This window comes from Gastrolobium bilobum, unplaced genomic scaffold (genome assembly GCF_033153095.1).
Source record: "Gastrolobium bilobum isolate Gb01-03AN ecotype WA unplaced genomic scaffold, APGP_CSIRO_Gbil_v1 utg33260, whole genome shotgun sequence".
Lineage (NCBI taxonomy): Eukaryota > Viridiplantae > Streptophyta > Magnoliopsida > Fabales > Fabaceae > Gastrolobium > Gastrolobium bilobum.
In genome coordinates, this window is record NW_026898181.1 from 86,804 (window position 1) to 104,440 (window position 17,637).

At 32.7% G+C, this 17,637-nt stretch overlaps 2 protein-coding genes across 2 annotated transcripts; one reads left to right on the forward strand and one right to left on the reverse strand.

The window, feature by feature from the left end:
- Window positions 1-2,128: 2,128 nt before the first annotated feature.
- On the forward strand, window positions 2,129-5,685 carry LOC133313615 (protein NRT1/ PTR FAMILY 4.5-like). Its single transcript, XM_061515012.1, has 6 exons — window positions 2,129-2,526; window positions 2,637-2,724; window positions 2,817-3,034; window positions 3,171-3,593; window positions 3,677-3,795; window positions 4,434-5,685. Exons 1-6 carry the CDS (start codon window positions 2,425-2,427, stop codon window positions 5,446-5,448), a joined length of 1,965 nt encoding a protein of 654 aa, XP_061370996.1. The 5' UTR covers window positions 2,129-2,424; the 3' UTR covers window positions 5,449-5,685.
- Window positions 5,686-10,833: 5,148 nt separating this feature from the next.
- Window positions 10,834-16,431, reverse strand: LOC133313631 (uncharacterized). The gene is made up of 4 exons (XM_061515027.1): window positions 15,618-16,431; window positions 15,309-15,371; window positions 14,404-15,191; window positions 10,834-10,995 (listed from the first exon to the last, which is right to left on the reverse strand). The coding sequence occupies exons 1-4, from the start codon at window positions 16,429-16,431 to the stop codon at window positions 10,834-10,836; spliced, it is 1,827 nt and encodes a 608-aa protein (XP_061371011.1).
- Between the last annotated feature and the right edge of the window lie 1,206 nt (window positions 16,432-17,637).

Consider the following 17,637-nt stretch of genomic DNA (forward strand, 5'->3'; position numbering starts at 1 on the left):
ATTGCAGGCTTCTGAAGTTTAAACTTGGAATTATCCTGGGTTACATAGTACATGACAGCTACAGAGCAATTTCTTTATCACATGCAGAAACTTCAATACAGATATAGGAGGTGTGATTGATTGTATTATTGAGTTTTTTAGGTAGTGTTTGGTAGAAGATTTATTTTGAGATTGATGGTAAAGTGTAGGTGAATATTGGAAAATATCACGTTTGGTTCAGGTTTTTGAAAAAAATACTAGACAAATAGGATAGATGGGGAAATGACTTTTGTATTGATTTTTGGATGAAATTCACTGTTACAGAATACCACTTGAGATGTGGTATTTTGAGATAACTGGGGAAGTGAGAAAACAGGTGCGAAGTTTTTCTCGAACATAGATTTTGCAAATTGAAATAAATTTCCCTGGTAATATTTCGGTTAACCAAACAACTTTTTTTACATTTTCCTACCAAACTCACTTTCCAACCATTTCCCTAGTAATTACAGTTTCCTAGTATTCAAAAAATTTCTTTTGAACCAAACGCCCCCTTATTCTTAAAATTATTTTGTTAAATAATTAATGAAATATGTGTTTTCTGTCTTTTTTCTGTTTTGAAAGTTAAAAATCAAAATATAAAACAAAAACAATTTAAACATTTTCACTAAAAATGATTTAATTTTTTTTTTATAATTATTTTTACCAAACAGACTTTATCAAATATATTTTTTTTTCTGAAAATCAAAAAATTATTTTTAAAATTAGTACTCAAACAAGCCCAGAATTACTGGTCTTCTTGTTTCTCAGCAACAATTAGCTAGTACTAATTAAACTACAACATGTGATAACTTGTCACATACTGCCTTAGAGCTAAGGTACTATAGTTTTTGCTGCCCAAGCTTTCAAAGTGACTCACTTGAAAGTTGAAATATAGAGGGGTGAAAAGAACACACATCTTTGCTTCACAGACACCAATAAAAGAGGATGGGATAACATACCAAAAAAAAGAGTTTTCAGTTGATAGTGATTTTCAAACAGAAAAAGATTTAGCTTGATTGAGGGATATTAGTATTTAAACTGCTATTTCGAAAGAGACCGTACAAATGAGACGGATTTTAGACCACAAGGTCAAAGAAAAAGGCGAAACTGAATTTCTATGAGATGATAAGAGGGTTTATCTAGCAATAGGGCTCCAAAGGTCATGCTTTTTTCCTCTTTCGCCACCCAACTGAAATTTTCTAATTCATCACACAAGTGGTGAGGAACTTCGTCCCTTAATTAGAGATCTTGAGTTCGAGTTCTGCTAATGGAAAAAAGAATTTGAAAAAGTCGTCCCAAAAAAGTCCTACAATACTGGATGAAAATTAATCTTCGGTTATAGAAGGATACACATAACATTAATAATAAAAAAAATTCTAACTCCACCCCTGCCTCATCATGGTTTTGGCGAAATGCGTAGCTTTATTAGTTGCCTTCGTCACGAAAAGAAATTCTGGGGGTACTTTTGGTTTTTCCCATTGCAAGGAAAATATAGGATCCTTTTCCGTCTGACAATGTTGTCTAGTGCCTAACCAGGGACAAGTTTCAACCTCATTCCACTTCTCAGTATCATTAAAATTTAATAATCTAAACTTTGACACAAGGTTGTTTCTATATTTAACTGACAATAACACGAGTTTACACAAGCACTTGATTGATGACCAGCTATTCAAAGTCTTCATTATGGCCTTATCATAAGGTTATTTTTATGACACAATTAAGGGCAAATTGTTAGGGAAGGGACAAGTTTCAACCTCATCGCACTCCTCAATATCCTAAAAATTTAATAATCTAAACTTTGACACAAGGTTGTTTACATATTTAACTAACTAATAACAGGAGTTCGTACAAGCAATTAATTGAATACCAACTATTCAAGGTCTTCATTATGTATTCTTATGACACAATTAAGAGCAAATTATTTGGGAATTTGATATGTGTAATATATCCACTTGATCACATGCTATGCTATGTATCAAGGAGGGAAAAGTCTTCCCAATTTCTGTAAGTAGACTCTTCCTTCCAATTTGACCCGTAAGCTTTACTGAAAGCTTCTAGTTTATAAATAATGATACAACGCCACAAATGGATTGTTCGGCGAGGACAAGCATATAAATCAAATGGAGTGGGGCATATATGTTGGGTTGATTAAGATCATTGATTGATTCAGCATCCATAATTAGCAACCTTAAACCTCCCCTGCTTCCATTTCAAATTGTGATGCCATTGTCAATAATATAACCCATAATGTTGTTTCTGTTTGGGTGTTTGAAACCGCTGAACTGGTGAGCACAGAGACCAAGAAAAAGGAGAGAGAGAGCATGATAAATAGCACCGAAGACAATTACTGAAGAACAGAAGCAAACAGTTTAAGGCATTAAACTAAGGAACCCCCTTTTGCGTTTTATGCTCAAAGCTACTGTCTTTCCCATCGAAAGCTTCCAATTTGGGTTATATGTTCACCGTATAACCCCTTCTTGTCTGAAAACTCTCCATATCTCGAGAATGGTAAGCCTAATCATTCAACACATCATTCTCTATCTCCTCTCTCTCTCTCTCTCTCTCTCTCTCTCTCTCTCTCAGGATGTAGTTGATGAGTTTCAAATCTGGTCATACAGGGAGACAAAGAGGTAAAAGAAGAACTCAAACCCATCATCCAATGGAAGAAACAAAAAGGTGGATTCAGGGCTTGCATGTTTATTTTTGGTAAGCATTAGTCTTGAAGCAAACACACTTTGTATTTGTTCTGTGTGCTTAGCTACCAAACTATCTTGATCTTTTCTTCCTTCTTCACGCAGTCTTGTCAGCATTGGACAACATGGGATTCGTGGCAAACATGGTGAGCTTAGTCCTATACTTTTATGGGGTGATGCGCTTTGATCTGTCCAGCTCTGCCAACACACTGACAAACTTTATGGGTTCAACTTTCTTGCTCTCCCTTGTTGGTGGTTTCATCTCAGATACTTACTTGAACAGATTAACCACATGCTTGCTTTTTGGATCACTCGAAGTTATGGTAAGTAAGTGGTAAACAATAATATTTATTTGAAAAAAAATAAAAATAAAATTCCCAAATCCCAATGGCCAACCCCAAATAGAGAAAACCAATTGGTTCAAAAAGGTTAAGTTTGTTTCTGATTTAAAACCTGCAGGCTTTGGTGCTTCTCACGGTTCAAGCTGCTTTAGACCATTTACACCCAGATGCTTGTGGCAAGTCAAGCTGTGTCAAAGGTGGTGTAGCTGTAATGTTTTACACATCATTGTGTTTGTATGCATTGGGTATGGGTGGAGTCAGAGGATCGATGACTGCATTGGGTGCTGACCAATTTGATGAAAAGGATCCAATTGAAGCAAAAGCTCTTGCAACCTTTTTTAATTGGCTTTTGCTCAGTACAACCTTGGGATCAATTATAGGGGTTACGGGTGTTGTGTGGGTTAGCACCCAAAGAGCTTGGCACTGGGGCTTTTTCATAATAACTATAGCTTCCTCCATTGGCTTTGTGATCCTTGCTCTTGGTAAGCCATTTTACCGCATCAAAACTCCTGGTGAAAGCCCCATTTTAAGAATTGCTCAGGTTTGTAATCTCTAATTGGTTTCCCTCATTTAATAAGCACATACCATCTATATTGAGCAAGAAGCTATTTTTGTTCACTACAGGTTATTGTTGTGGCTTTTAAAAACCGAAAGCTACCACTGCCAGAGTCTCGTGAAGAGCTTTATGAGGTCTATAAAGATGCTACAGTAGTAGAGAAGATTGCACACACCAACCAGATGAGGTGACTCTCCTTCTCCATCCTCAAAATCCATGCCTGACAACTTGAATAATTGCTATAACTAATCAAGGATAATAAATGTTCTGCAAATGATAGGACAATTAAGAAATAAATGGTCCAGCACATTGTCTTGTTAAGATTCTTTTTCTTCGTTTACGACGTAGTATGTATTGCCAAGGATTCTGGGCCTACTATCAGTCTTGCACGTTTGGAGCAGCAGAGAGATACAGAGAATGATCATGAAAAATATATCTACACCATTTGTAAACAGCAAAACAAAAGGGGGGGAAAAAAGTTTCCTGACAAAAACGCAGAGAAAAAGTTTTTGTGTAGAAGTACCGGGGGCAATCAAACTCTTTTTCTTTTTTTGTTGGTTTACTGAATGAAAATGAGAAACAGTTTCCTTTTGAATAGCAGCTATGCAGCCAAGCTCAATGATTTCTTTTTTCCTTTCTTGGGTGTTTGTGTGTGTGGAGTTGCTGGAATCAACTTCAAAAGCCAATTAACTACTCATGCACAATAATTGAAATATAATTGATGACAATATTGGGTCTGGAAGGACATTTATTCCCTCCTCTTTATTTTTTTCCCCCATTTATACTAGTACAGGTATGTTAAAATGCTATGTTTTGTTGAATCAGGTTTCTAGATAAAGCAACCATTCTTCAAGAAAACTTTGAACCCCAGCCTTGGAAGGTCTGCACAGTGACACAAGTTGAAGAAGTGAAGATCCTTACCAGAATGTTACCCATTATAGCCAGTACAATTATAATGAACACTTGTCTAGCTCAGCTTCAAACATTCTCAGTCCAGCAAGGGAATGTAATGAACCTAAAACTTGGTTCTTTTACAGTGCCTGCAGCATCCATTCCTGTTATCCCCCTTCTCTTCTTGTGCATCCTGATTCCCATTTATGAATTCTTCTTTGTGCCATTTGCACGAAAGATCACTCACCACCCTTCAGGTGTTACACAACTTCAACGAGTTGGTATGGGGCTGGTACTTTCCTCCATTTCAATGACAATAGCTGGGTTTGTAGAAGTAAAAAGAAGGGACCAAGGAAGAAAGGACCCATCAAAGCCCATAAGTCTATTTTGGCTATCCTTCCAATTTGCTATATTTGGAATTGCAGATATGTTTACAGCTGTAGGACTCCTAGAATTCTTTTACAGAGAAGCACCTGCAACCATGAAATCACTGTCAACTTCTTTCACATGGTTATCCATGTCTCTTGGTTACTTCATGAGTACAGTCTTTGTCAATGTCATTAATACTGTTACCAAAAGGATCACTCCAAGCAAACAAGGATGGTTGCACGGGTTCGATTTGAATCAAAACAACCTGAACTTGTTCTTTTGGTTCTTAGCAATCCTGAGCTGCCTTAACTTTTTTAACTTCCTTTATTGGGCCTCTTGGTACAAGTACAAAACAAAAGACTACAATTCAAAGTCAAACTTGAAGGGTGAGGCTGAAACAACACCTCTCAAAATGTTTGATGAGGAAGCCAAGAGAGATGGAAGCACCCAGAATTCGAGAATCAAGGCCAAAGAAAGCAGCCAAACCAGTGAAGCCAATAGTGAGGGACCCTCTTCTTCTGACGAGACAGAAGAAGATGGCAAAGAAAAGGAAAGAAACTGTAGAGAATGGAAGCACTGATAATAAGGTCAGGAGGCTCAAGACACGATTTGATGTTAAGGACTAAAGATATTATAAGCATGGGATGTGGATTCATATTTCTCTTATCCTACGTGTGTGCTTGTATGATTGATGGGTAGGTAGGTACTGTTGTCTCTGGCACTATCTAATATCTATGCGTCTGTGTGTGTGCAAAGTCAAAGGTTTTTTTTTTTTTTTTTCTTTTATCATATAAGTTTATTCACCTGCACTTGTAATTGGTTGTTAAGAGATGCTTAGTTAAATAGTTAATTGCTACTGATCTAATGAAACAAGTCAAAGAATCTACACCAGAGTTTGTAGCTAACCCCGTATTAGTTATTAGATTTTGCTGTATACCACTATACCCTCTTGTCAATACCAACACATGCAATAAAAAAGAACGCCACAAATTATAATCAGTTTAAAACATCATTCCCACAAAATTCAAAATCTAATTATAATAAAGGATGTTATAGGAGATAAATTTTATTTTTTACATATTTATAAAAATATGTGAGATTAATGTGAGTTCATAAAATAAAAAAAAAAAGAAAAATATAAATTTTACATATTCTTATACGTGTAAAAAATAAATTTATTTCTTATATCTGATAGACAATAAATAAACCCTATAATAAATTATCACTGGTATGATACCTTGCTGTTCTAGGACCATATCTAGAACAAATCGCGGAAGCTGAAGTTATGCGAGTGCGTTGGAGTTGGAGGGAAAAGTTGGTGGTGACAAGCCATTTCACCAGCAAAGGTTGAAAAAAGCATTGACATTTGGTTTGAAATTTAGGACCACCCTCAGGGTATCCCTTCCCCAATCAACGAGTCATTTCCACTGTATCGCATTGCTTTTGTTTTCAGCGTAGACAGTAAAGTAAGGATTAGGTGGTGGGAATTTGAATATGGCGCCTCGCTTTATGGGACCATCCCGTTACAACATTAAATGAACCAAACAAATTTCATCGACACAACTTTATAACTTTTAGAATTGAAAAACACGAGAACAAAAAAGAAACAGTATTATTATTTTTAAACGTTGTGTGTTATTTTTTTTAAGGAATAAATAAGAATCATGTTGTAGGTAGGAAATTGTTGTCATGCAATCACTACAGACAAGATAAAATCATTGAATACAATGTTTATTCAATTTTTTTTATCATTATTTAACTTGTCGTTTCTTTTGTAGAAAAAAAAAATTGGTCCTGTTACCTGACTAATTGAAAACCCTTTTTTTAAATTTGTTTTTTAAAAATTACGTCTTTTATTTATTGAGAAAAAAAAATTTAAAATAATATTTTTAAAATAAGGTAACTCATGTGAGTTAAATCAATTTATAGTTAATTGGTTATACTCTCTAACTCAAACCGCTCTAACGTGAAATCCGTTAACAAAAGTTCCCCTAAAACAGACTCTACTTAAAATATATATATACAGGGTTTATCATTTCTCAAACTGTCGGAGATGGATCAATGGTGAAAAAGGAAGAAAGAGAAAAGGGAAATTATAACCATTCAAAGGTGAATCAATACATATAAGGAAATAAATAATCAAAACGACGTAGTTTTGGGGTGGCCGGAGATAAATTTATCTCAAGCAGCTTGAGAAATGTTTTTCCCACGCATATATATATATATATATATATATATATATATGAGGTATGATCCTTTGACACCGGTGTCAAATTTGAAATTTGACACTTCATCTGAGAGTCGTTTGATTAAAAAAAATCAACGACTCTCATTTGTAAGCATGTGACATCATTGATCTTTTTTTATCTAATGGCTCTCAGATGAGGTGTCAAATTTCAAATTTAACATCGGTGTCAAAGGATCTTACCTCTATATATATATACACAGGGTCAGGATCATTTTACACCAGTGTAAGTTACACTTTTAATCTTGTCCGTTGATCACACTTATATATAAAGACTCTAATTTTTTAGTAATGTGAGCCATTGGATACAAGTGGATCAATGGTCAAGATTGAGTGTAAGACTTCTAACTCTTACACTGGTGTAAGAATATCCCGCCCCATGTATATATATATATATATATATATATGTATATATATATATATATATATATGTATATATATATATATATATATATATATATATATATATAGACAAAATCATTTCTGCAGCCGCTGCACATACAGCAAGCCAGGATACGGTTCCGGATCTTGGGATACGGCTCCGGATCCTGTTTTTTTTCTTTTTTTTAAGAAAAGCTGTGGCGCCCACTTTTCTGTGTTAGCTGCAGATAGCAGCTCTCTGCAGCTGCTGCAGAAAAAGTGTCCCCATATATATATATATTTATATATATATGTATATATATATAGGTAAAATCATTTCTGCAGCCACTTTACGTACAACAACGACATGTGTATGGTTATGATTTCTCACATTTAATGCTTTCATCTTTTGTATGGTTATGATTCCTCGCATTTAATGTTTTCAAGTATATATATGGCAAATATTTAATTGCTAACGTATAGCAGCTGCAGAAATTAAATCTCATATATATATATAGGGGCAGGATCATCTTACACCGGTGTAAGAATAATAAGTCTTACACCAAATCTTAACTATTGATTTTCTGCATCTAACGGTTAAGATTCATTAGGTCGCACTCATTAATTAATTTTTAATTCTCAATAAATTCCAACGGTTGGATGCACGGAAATCAACGGTTAAAATTTGGTATAAGATTTATTATTCTTACACCGGTGTAAGTTGATCCTATCCCATATATACACACACATATATATATATATATATATATTTGGAAAAACTAGAAGAGTTTAGTAGTGATTCGCATGGCACGACACGGTCGTAAAATTATCTCCAATAATATTAAAATAATGTCATTATTGAAATAAAAAATATTTAAAAAAATTCATGGAAAAATAAAGTTGCCAAAATATTAAAAGATTTTAAACAAAGTGTTTGGTTATGTGTGTAAAAAATGTCAAGCAGCAACTCAATTATCTCGTAAGTCAAGAGCTAAATACTAGATTAAAGCCTTTTTTATTAACTCAATAAAAAGTTTATTACAGTTTTTCTCTAACAGCCTTTTCAAATGCAAATTTGTTAATTTTTAATCTGATATATATATATATATATATATGAAAATTATACTCTCGTATTATATGAGATTTATCTCTCATTGCATACTCATATAAAAAGATGTGTCTTTTCTTTTTTTAAAATTGGTGAGATCCACTTTATTTATTTCATAGTATAAAATAACTTCTCTCCTACTATATGAGAGAAGTGAAGCACATGTATGTATGTATATATATATATATATATATATATATATATATATATATATATATATATATATATATATATATATATATCTGTGTGTGTAGGAAAAATATTTCTCAAGTTATTACTTGAGATATATTTATTTCCGGTTAGTCCAAAACTATATCATTTTATTCATTTATTTTCTTATAACAATTGATTCACATTTGAATGGTTATGATTCTCATTTTCTCTCTCTTCTTTTATCACTATTGATCTTTCTTTGTATAGTTATGATTTAGTAACCGAAAATAAAGTTATTTTAAACAACTTGAGAAACAATAAGCTCATATATATACTTAATCTTTTAACATATTAATATGTGTCACACTTTAGTTATTTTTAATGTGAATGGACCTCTTATATATACTTTTTCCCATTTTATGACTATTGGCTTTATCAATATTGATTCTGAATCCCTACTGCTAACCAAGGGTGTAAAAGGGTTCACATGAGATCAAATTTGATCTATTATATATAGTCAAAAGAACAGGTTCAAGTCTCAGAAAAAAGCATGATTAGAAAGCAGGTTATAGGCTTTCTATTACGTGTCGAGCAAATATCGTATTATTTATTTTAAATAAATAAATAAATTAATATTTTATTGATTTTGAATAAAAAAGTAATATTATTTTAGTTATATTTTTAATTATTGAATGTCTACTAGGCTTAAACAGGCTAACAGACCTAGTCCAAGTCTTTTAATTTTTTAAATATAAGTCAAAACAGATTTATAATTTGAGCTTATATAAGCAACCAGACTAGGTCAGACCTAAAATATTTTACAGATGCCTAGCTTATTTAAGTCAAAATATAGCCCAGTCTAACCTATTTATACTCTTATTGTGAACTTTTTTAGAAGATAAAATGAAGATTTTGTATAACATTTTAAAACTGATAATAAAATTAGGGATAAGATATTGTGACACCCAAGTTATGTTACACCCATGTGACACTCAGTCAATCTCACCGTTAGATCGCTTATGTTGATCATGGGAAGGTCGGAGAGAGAAAAGAAAAAAATATACAGAGACATGCCATGTGTAGAAACATCAAACATGCAAGTTGTCTTCGTAGACAAATAAGAAAACAAGGAACTACGGGAAATTAAATAATATTGTGTATATGCGATGCTTGGCTCATGTGCAAAAAGATTATGTTTGTTAAATGCACGCCATAACTATATTTGCCCCTTCTATTTTGCTGCTGTTTCTTTCATTTAGTTAGGTTGCCATTTCTCAAACTTATTATAGCTCACATAATGTGACTATCCTCTTATTAATTAGGACATGCTCAAATGTTTGTACATTACAGCAAAGTGGCAAATTGGTGGTCTAGGTACTTTTTTTTTTTTTTTTTTTTTGTATACATGGGCTCGGTACTTCTAAGAGATGCACATGTAAACGCAATTTGTGACGCTCAGAAAGTTGTAGATCTCACATGCTCCTAGGCTACCCTTCTCTTTTATAATTCTCATTATTAGTACCAATCATGATGCGATGGGGTTCATTGTTAATCTTTGTGCCCACTGCACGTGATCACACAAACAATTGTAATGGGTCATTTTCGTACTTAAAAGTGGCTAAAGCTCTCATGAAAATTAAACAAAGTAACAAATAATTAAAATGTAGATAAACACGAATCTATTTGACTTGAGAAAGCACCAATTAATGTGAAAAAAACTTGGTTAACATATGCGTTGAGTGGAGAAGTGTGCGAACTTGTGTGAATGTATGTTTAGGTGTATTCAGGGAAGAAGCACATGTATACCACAACAACACAAAATCTAAAGATTTGATAGCGTAAGTATAATATGTAACATCCCTTAATATTAACTCTTATAAGGGATATTACATGATTACTTTTTAATTTTTTATATTGATGATAAAAAAATTAAAAAGAAAACTATACAAACATCTACCAACGTCACTTTATACATATCATTGAGTCAAGTACATACTGGAAATATTTTACACTGGTCCTACATCCTACTATATATTACATCACTTTATTTGTATCTTACATTCTTACATCACATAATTATACAATACATGGGTCTTATCCTAATCTAGTCTATAGGTGCAGGTCTCCACACTTTCAGCATAGAATATTGCAGCAGCTCCTTGATTTCCTACTACAATATAGAATTTCATGCGATCATCATAAGAGTAAAGATTGGTATTCCATCCTTCACCTAACAAGCTTAGGCTAAGCATTATGATTTTCTGGAAATGTTAGCAACATAAATAAAACATGAGAAAAATTCTCAGTAATATTGAGGTTTTTTTTTTTTTTAACTATAACCATTTCCAGCTGTAGTAACAGAAAATATCATTCCCCCAGTTAAAAGAAAAATGAAACAGCAATAGAATAATAATAAACACTACACTGTATAATATTTAACTGAAGTTATTTAAATACCCAATTTATGTGGATCTCCTGCATGTGAAAAGTTCTGTATGGCGGAGTTCAAACCATAATAAGGCATCCCTTACCCTTTAACTGTCTGATCCCAAATTTTATGGATCATTTCACAGCAGTATCTTACAGTTAAAAGTACACGTTCTTTTAATATTTATTTGGTACCAAATAACTCATCAACCAGTAATCAACTATTTTTTAAAAAAAATAAGATTTTAGGACTAATTAATAATAAAACTAAAGATATGAATAAAAACAAGTAGAGAAGAAATTTAAGAAAGGAATTTGGCAGAATAACACTACCATTAAAATTTTCAAAAGAATAGTGAAAAGAAGAGAAAATGAGAGAGTTTTTATCTCTCAATATTACCTTTCTTCCCTTTTTCTTTTTTCTTCTCTTGGTCTCTCTCTTTCGCTATTGTCTTTCCCTTTCTGATACTCTATTTTTTTCTTCTTCAGTTAACAACCCCACCTTCATATATATAGGCAATCAAATTGACTCCTTTTTGACTTGGCCCATCTTTACGTATATTTAGATTCTAATCAAATTAACTAAATTTCTTTCAAATCTAACTATCCTTTAACAAAAGCAATCATTAAGAATCTTATTACTTCTACCCCATCTTCTATGTTGCCTCTTCTAGATTAGTCCTTATTGTTATTTTTTTTTATATGGTGTATATAAGGATAACTATAATATTACTAATAAAGTAATATTTGTATTATATACCACGTAATCTTTTACTGCATATAATAGATAGCTTATATATACAATGTTATATTTTCTTTTGTTATCTACTTTTTAGTTAAATTATTATAATACAAATAACAATATTATTTATTGAATACCTATAATATTTTCTTATATATATATATATAATATTTATTTACTACTATGTTATATTATTTTATTTTTATTATATTGTTTTTATTTATTTATTTTAATATTTAATTACTTATTTATTATTATTATTATTATTTTTATAATTATTTATATATATATATTATATATATATATATATATATATATATATATATATATTGAGTATTACATTTCTCCTCTTTTAATTAAAATTTTGTCCTCAAAATTTCGACATACCTGTTAAGAAAAATTATGGATAAATTTGTCGCAATTCTTCTTCTTTTTCCCACGTCGCTTCTTGTGGTGAAAGTCCTTCCCATGATACTTTGATTAATGGAATCACTTTATTTCTCAGTTGCTTTATATTTTTATCAAGGATTTGAATTGGTCTGGTCTTAATAGTCAGATTCTCTTAACTGGTACTAAGTCTATATTAAGAACATGAGAGAGATATGGGACATATTTTCTAAGCTGAGAAACATGAAAGACATTGTGGAGATTGGAAAGATGAGGTGGAAGAGCAAGTTGATAAGCAACTGGCTCTATTTTTCGGAGTATTTGAAATGGACCAATATACCTAGGACTCAATTTCCTAACTTTAAGAGTTATTCCTACACCTGTTGTAAGAGAAAGTTTAAGAAAGACATGTTCTTTCTCTTCAAAAGCCAAAGGTTTACGCCTGTTATCAGCATAACTTTTTTGTATGTTTTGAGCTTTTTCAAGATTCCCTTTTATCATCTAAATTTGTCTCGAGGTTTCTTGGACTAATTCTGGTCCCAACAACTGTTTTTCCCCTTTTTCATACCAACATACGGGAGATCTGCACTTCCTCTCATAAAGTGCCTCATAGGGAGCCATTCCAATACTATAATGGTAACTATTGTTATAGGCAAACTCTATTAATGACATGTATTTATCCCAACTACCTCCTTGCTCCAAAATACATGCTCTCAACATATCCTCTAAAGTTTGAATGGTTCTTTTCGTTTAACCATCAGTTTGAGGATGGTAACCTGTACTCAGTCTTATCTTAGTTCTGAAGGCTTGCTGCAAAGATTCCCAAAATCTAGAAGTAAATCTAGGGTCTCTATCTGACACAATACTTAGAGGTACACCATGAAGTTTGACAATTTCTTTTATATATAGTTAGGCTAACCTATCAATAGAATATTGAGCCTTAATTGGTAGAAAATGAGCAGATTTGGTTAATCGATCAATGATTACCCAAATTGCATCATACCCCTCCTGGATTCTTGGTATACCCATCACAAAATCAGTTGCTACACTTTCCCACTTCCATTCTGGTATGTCTAATGATTGAAGTAATCCTGAAGATTTTTTATGTTCAATTTTTACCTTTTGACAAACTAAGCACTTTGAAACATACTCAACAATATATTTTTTCATTCCTGGCCACCAAAATATCTTTTTCAAATCTTGATACATTTTAGTTGAACCAGGGTGAATTGTGAATTTACTACTATGTGCTTCATTTAAAATTTCTTTTATCAATTCCTCCTTTCTAGGTACAACAACCCTTCCTTGAAACTTAACCAAACTATCTTCTTCTTTGGTAAATCCTTTATGTTCCAACATTTTTTCTAGACTAAGATCCTCTTACTGAGCTTCTTTAACTTTATTTACTAACTCATTTTCAACCCTTATTTCACTAATACCTAAACTTCAAGGCAACACAGTTACAGATAATCTCATGTCCAGAAATTTTTCTAATAACTCCATTTCTTTGATCATTAAATGTGACATATGAAGAGATTTTCTGCTTAAGGCATCAGCCACCGCATTTGCTTTTCCTGGATGGTATTTGAGTTCAAAATCATAATCTTTCAAAAATTTCATCCATCTTCTTTGCCTCATATTCAACTCTTTTTAATCAAACAAATATTTAAAACTCTTGTGATCACTAAAAACTTCAAATTTGACTCCATACAAATATCCAAATCTTGAGGATAAAAACTACTGCAGCCAATTCTAAATCATGAGTTGGATAATTTTCCTCATAAGGTCTCAATTGTCTTGATGCATAAGCTACAACTTTTCTTTCTTACATTAATACACATCCTAAACCCTTTCTAGATACATCACTGTAAACCTCAAATTTTCCTAAAGGATCAGGGATTATTAAAATTGGTGCAGATGTTAACTTATTTTTCAAATCTTGAAAACAATCTTCACATTCTTGTGTCCAAACAAAAGGGATTCCCTTTCTAGTCAACCTAGTTAAAGGTAATACTAATTGTGAAAATCCTTTAATAAATTTTCTATAATATCCTGCTAATCTTAGGAAACTCCTGATCTCAGTGATAGTCTTAGGTCTCTCCCAGTGTATTACGGCCTCAATTTTACTAGGATCATATGTCACTCCTTCTTTTGAAATAACATGCCCTAAGAACTTAACTTCTTCCATCCAGAATTCACATTTTGAAAGTTTGGCATACAATTGCTTATCTTTCAAAATTTGTAATAGTATCCTTAAATGCTCCTTATGCTCATCTTTATTCTTGGAATATATTAAAATATCATCTATAAACACCACTACAAATTGATCTAGGTAAGATCTAAAAATTCTATTCATGTAATCCATAAATACTGCTGGAGCATTTGTCAATCCAAAAGGCATCACTAGATACGCATAATGTCCATACCTAGTCCTAAAGGCTGTTTTTGGAATATCTTCAGTCTTAATCCTAATCTGGTGATATCCTGACCTCAAATCTATTTTAGAAAACACCGTGGCTCCTCTCAACTGGTCTAAAAGGTCATCTATCCTACGCAAAGGGTATTTATTTTTAATGGTGACTTTATTTAATTGCCTATAATCCACACACAATCCCATACTTCTATCCTTTTTCTTGACAAAAAGAACTGGTGCTCCCCAAGGTGACACACTTGGTCTGATGAACTGTTTTGATAGAAGTTCCTCTAATTGTATCTTTAGTTCAACAAGTTCTACACGTGACATCCTATAGGGTGCAATAGAAATTGGCCCTACTCCAGGTATTAGGTCAATGGAGAATTCAATTTCTCTGTTTGGGGGTAAGCCTGGAATTTTATCCGGAAAAACCTCTAAGTATTCAGAGACAATAGGGATACTGGTTGCATCAGGTTTAGCCTTTGCTCCTGAAAGATTAAAGAGAACATATCATTGTGCTCCATCTAGCAAAATCTTCCTAAGTTGGGAAGTTGACAAGAATAAAGATTCACTGGGAAGTTCTGACTCTTTTGTGAAAATTATACTTTTATTATGACAACCAATGACCACACTATTAGCAGACAACCAATTCATACCAAGAATCACATCTATATCAATCATAGGCAAACAAACTAAATCTATCTCAAACAATTTTCCTTTGAGTTGAAAATGACAATTTCTACATACTTGAGATGTGATTATCTTTTCTCCAGTAGGAAGAAAGATTTCAAGATAAGAAGGTAAAATGGAAATTGGTAATTTTAACGTTTGAGCAGAAGTTAAGGATATGAAAGAATGAGTAGCCCTAGAATCAAACAGTATAGTTATAAGAGAATCTTGTATTAGACCAGTACCTTTAACCAAATTTGAAACTTGAGCCGCTTCCTGACCACTAAGAGTGAAAACTCTTCCTCTTGTTGCAGATTGGGTTGATAATTTCTGACCTTGATTCTGAGGACACTGTCTCAACATATGTCCAGGTTTTCCACACTTAAAGCATACACCTCTTCTTGCTAGGCATTCTCCAGCATGATTCTTTTTACATTTTGGACATGCTAGAATCTGAGGATTCATCTTACCTATATTCTTCCTTCCTCTGTTGTTAGCAAAGTTATTTCCTGAGTTTTGTGCCCTTGAAAACCTCTGTCTGTTGTTGTCATCGTTCTTTCTCCGACTTGAAACTCTGTCTTTCTCTCTTCCCTCCTCAGCTTCCTTCATGCTTGCTTCAATGTCTATGCACCTGTTTATTAATGATGAAAAATTCCTGATTTGATGTCCTATTATCATACTTTTTAGTTCAAGTTTTAATCCAGATTCAAATTTAGTTGTCAACCATTCTTCATTAGGTTGGTTTTGTACATAATTAGAATATCTGGATAGTTCTTCAAATTTTGCCACATATTCCCCAACAGTCATATTTTCTTGTTTCGGTTCAAGGAATTCTATTTCTTTTCTGTTTCTTACACTTTGAGGAAAGTATTTTCCCAAAAAGGCATCTTTAAAGGTTGTCCAAGTAATCTCTATTCTTTGGCTTTGGAAATATCTATTGGTATTTGTCCACCAATGCTCTGCTTCTCTAATCAATAAGTATGTGGCAAAGTTTACACGATGAGTATTAGGACAGTCCATTATCAGGAATATTTTCTCAAGTTCTTTCACCCATTCCATGGCTACCTCAGGATTATAATATCCACGAAAAGTGGAAGGTTTATGCTTACGGAATTCAATGAGTCCTTTATAATCAGAATTAAGTCTTCCCTAAGTATTTTCATTTCTAGGTCCACTTTCACTTTCAGAATTATGGGTGTGATTTCTTGTTACACGGTCCTCCCTCAACTCCTGAATAATTTGTTGATTAGTTACAATCTGTTCTCTAAGAGCTTCTGCCACTCGAGTAAACGCATCTGTTACTGGGTTAACTTCTGGTTCAGAAGTTGAAGATATCTGCCATAGATCTACATATATTGTTTTTTGATAGTGAGTTGATCAGACTCATTAAAATAACTCAAAATATGCATGACCTATAACAAATATCAAGCAACTATAATAGTTTAGCCTTTTATTTACCTGAACCGCTGCTCTGATACAATAAAATGTAACATCCCTTAATATTAACTCTTATAAGGGATATTACATGATTTCTTTAAATTTTAATATTGACGATAAGAAAATTAAAAATGAAACTTAAACAAACATCTACTAACGTCACTTTATACATATCATTGAGTCAAGTACATACTGGAAATATTTTACACTGGTCCTACATCCTACTATATATTACATCACTTTATTTGTATCTTACATCCTTACATCACATAATTATACAATGCATGGGTCTTATCCTAATCTAGTCTATAGGTGTAGGTCTCCACACTTTCAACATAAAATATTGCAGCAGCTCCTTGATTTCCTACTACAATATAGAATTCCATGCGATCATCGTAAGAGTAAAGATTGATACACCATCCTTCACCTGACAAGCTTAGGCTAGGCATTATGATTTTCTGGAAAGGTTAGCAACATAAATAAAACATGAGAAAATTTCTCAGTAATATTGAGGTTCCTTTTTTTTTAACTATAACCATTTTCAGTTGTAGTAACAGAAAATATCATTCTCTCAATAGAAAAATGAAACAGCAGTAGAATAATAATAAACACTACACTGTATAATATTTAACTGAAGCTATTTAAATACCCAATTTATGTGGGTCTCCTGCATGTGAAAAGTTCTGTATGACGGAGCTCAAACCATGATAAGACGTCCCTTACCCTTTAACTGTCTGATCCCAAATTTTATGGATCAGTTCACAGCAGCATCTTACAGTTAAAATTACACATTCTTTTAGTATTTATTTGGTACCAAATAACTCATCC

Coding starts and splice junctions, on each gene's coding strand:
- LOC133313615 (XM_061515012.1), top strand. CDS start 2,425: ATGCTCAAAGCTACTGTCTTTCCCATCGAAAGCTTCCAATTTGGGTTA. Junction 2,527..2,636: donor CTCTCCATATCTCGAGAATG/GTAAGCCTAATC, acceptor CTGGTCATACAG/GGAGACAAAGAGGTAAAAGA. Junction 3,035..3,170: donor TTGGATCACTCGAAGTTATG/GTAAGTAAGTGG, acceptor TAAAACCTGCAG/GCTTTGGTGCTTCTCACGGT.
- LOC133313631 (XM_061515027.1), bottom strand. CDS start 16,431: ATGGAATGGGTGAAAGAACTTGAGAAAATATTCCTGATAATGGACTGT. Junction 15,372..15,617: donor AGTTTCAAATTTGGTTAAAG/GTACTGGTCTAA, acceptor TGATTGATATAG/ATGTGATTCTTGGTATGAAT. Junction 15,192..15,308: donor CATTGGTTGTCATAATAAAA/GTATAATTTTCA, acceptor TTAATCTTTCAG/GAGCAAAGGCTAAACCTGAT.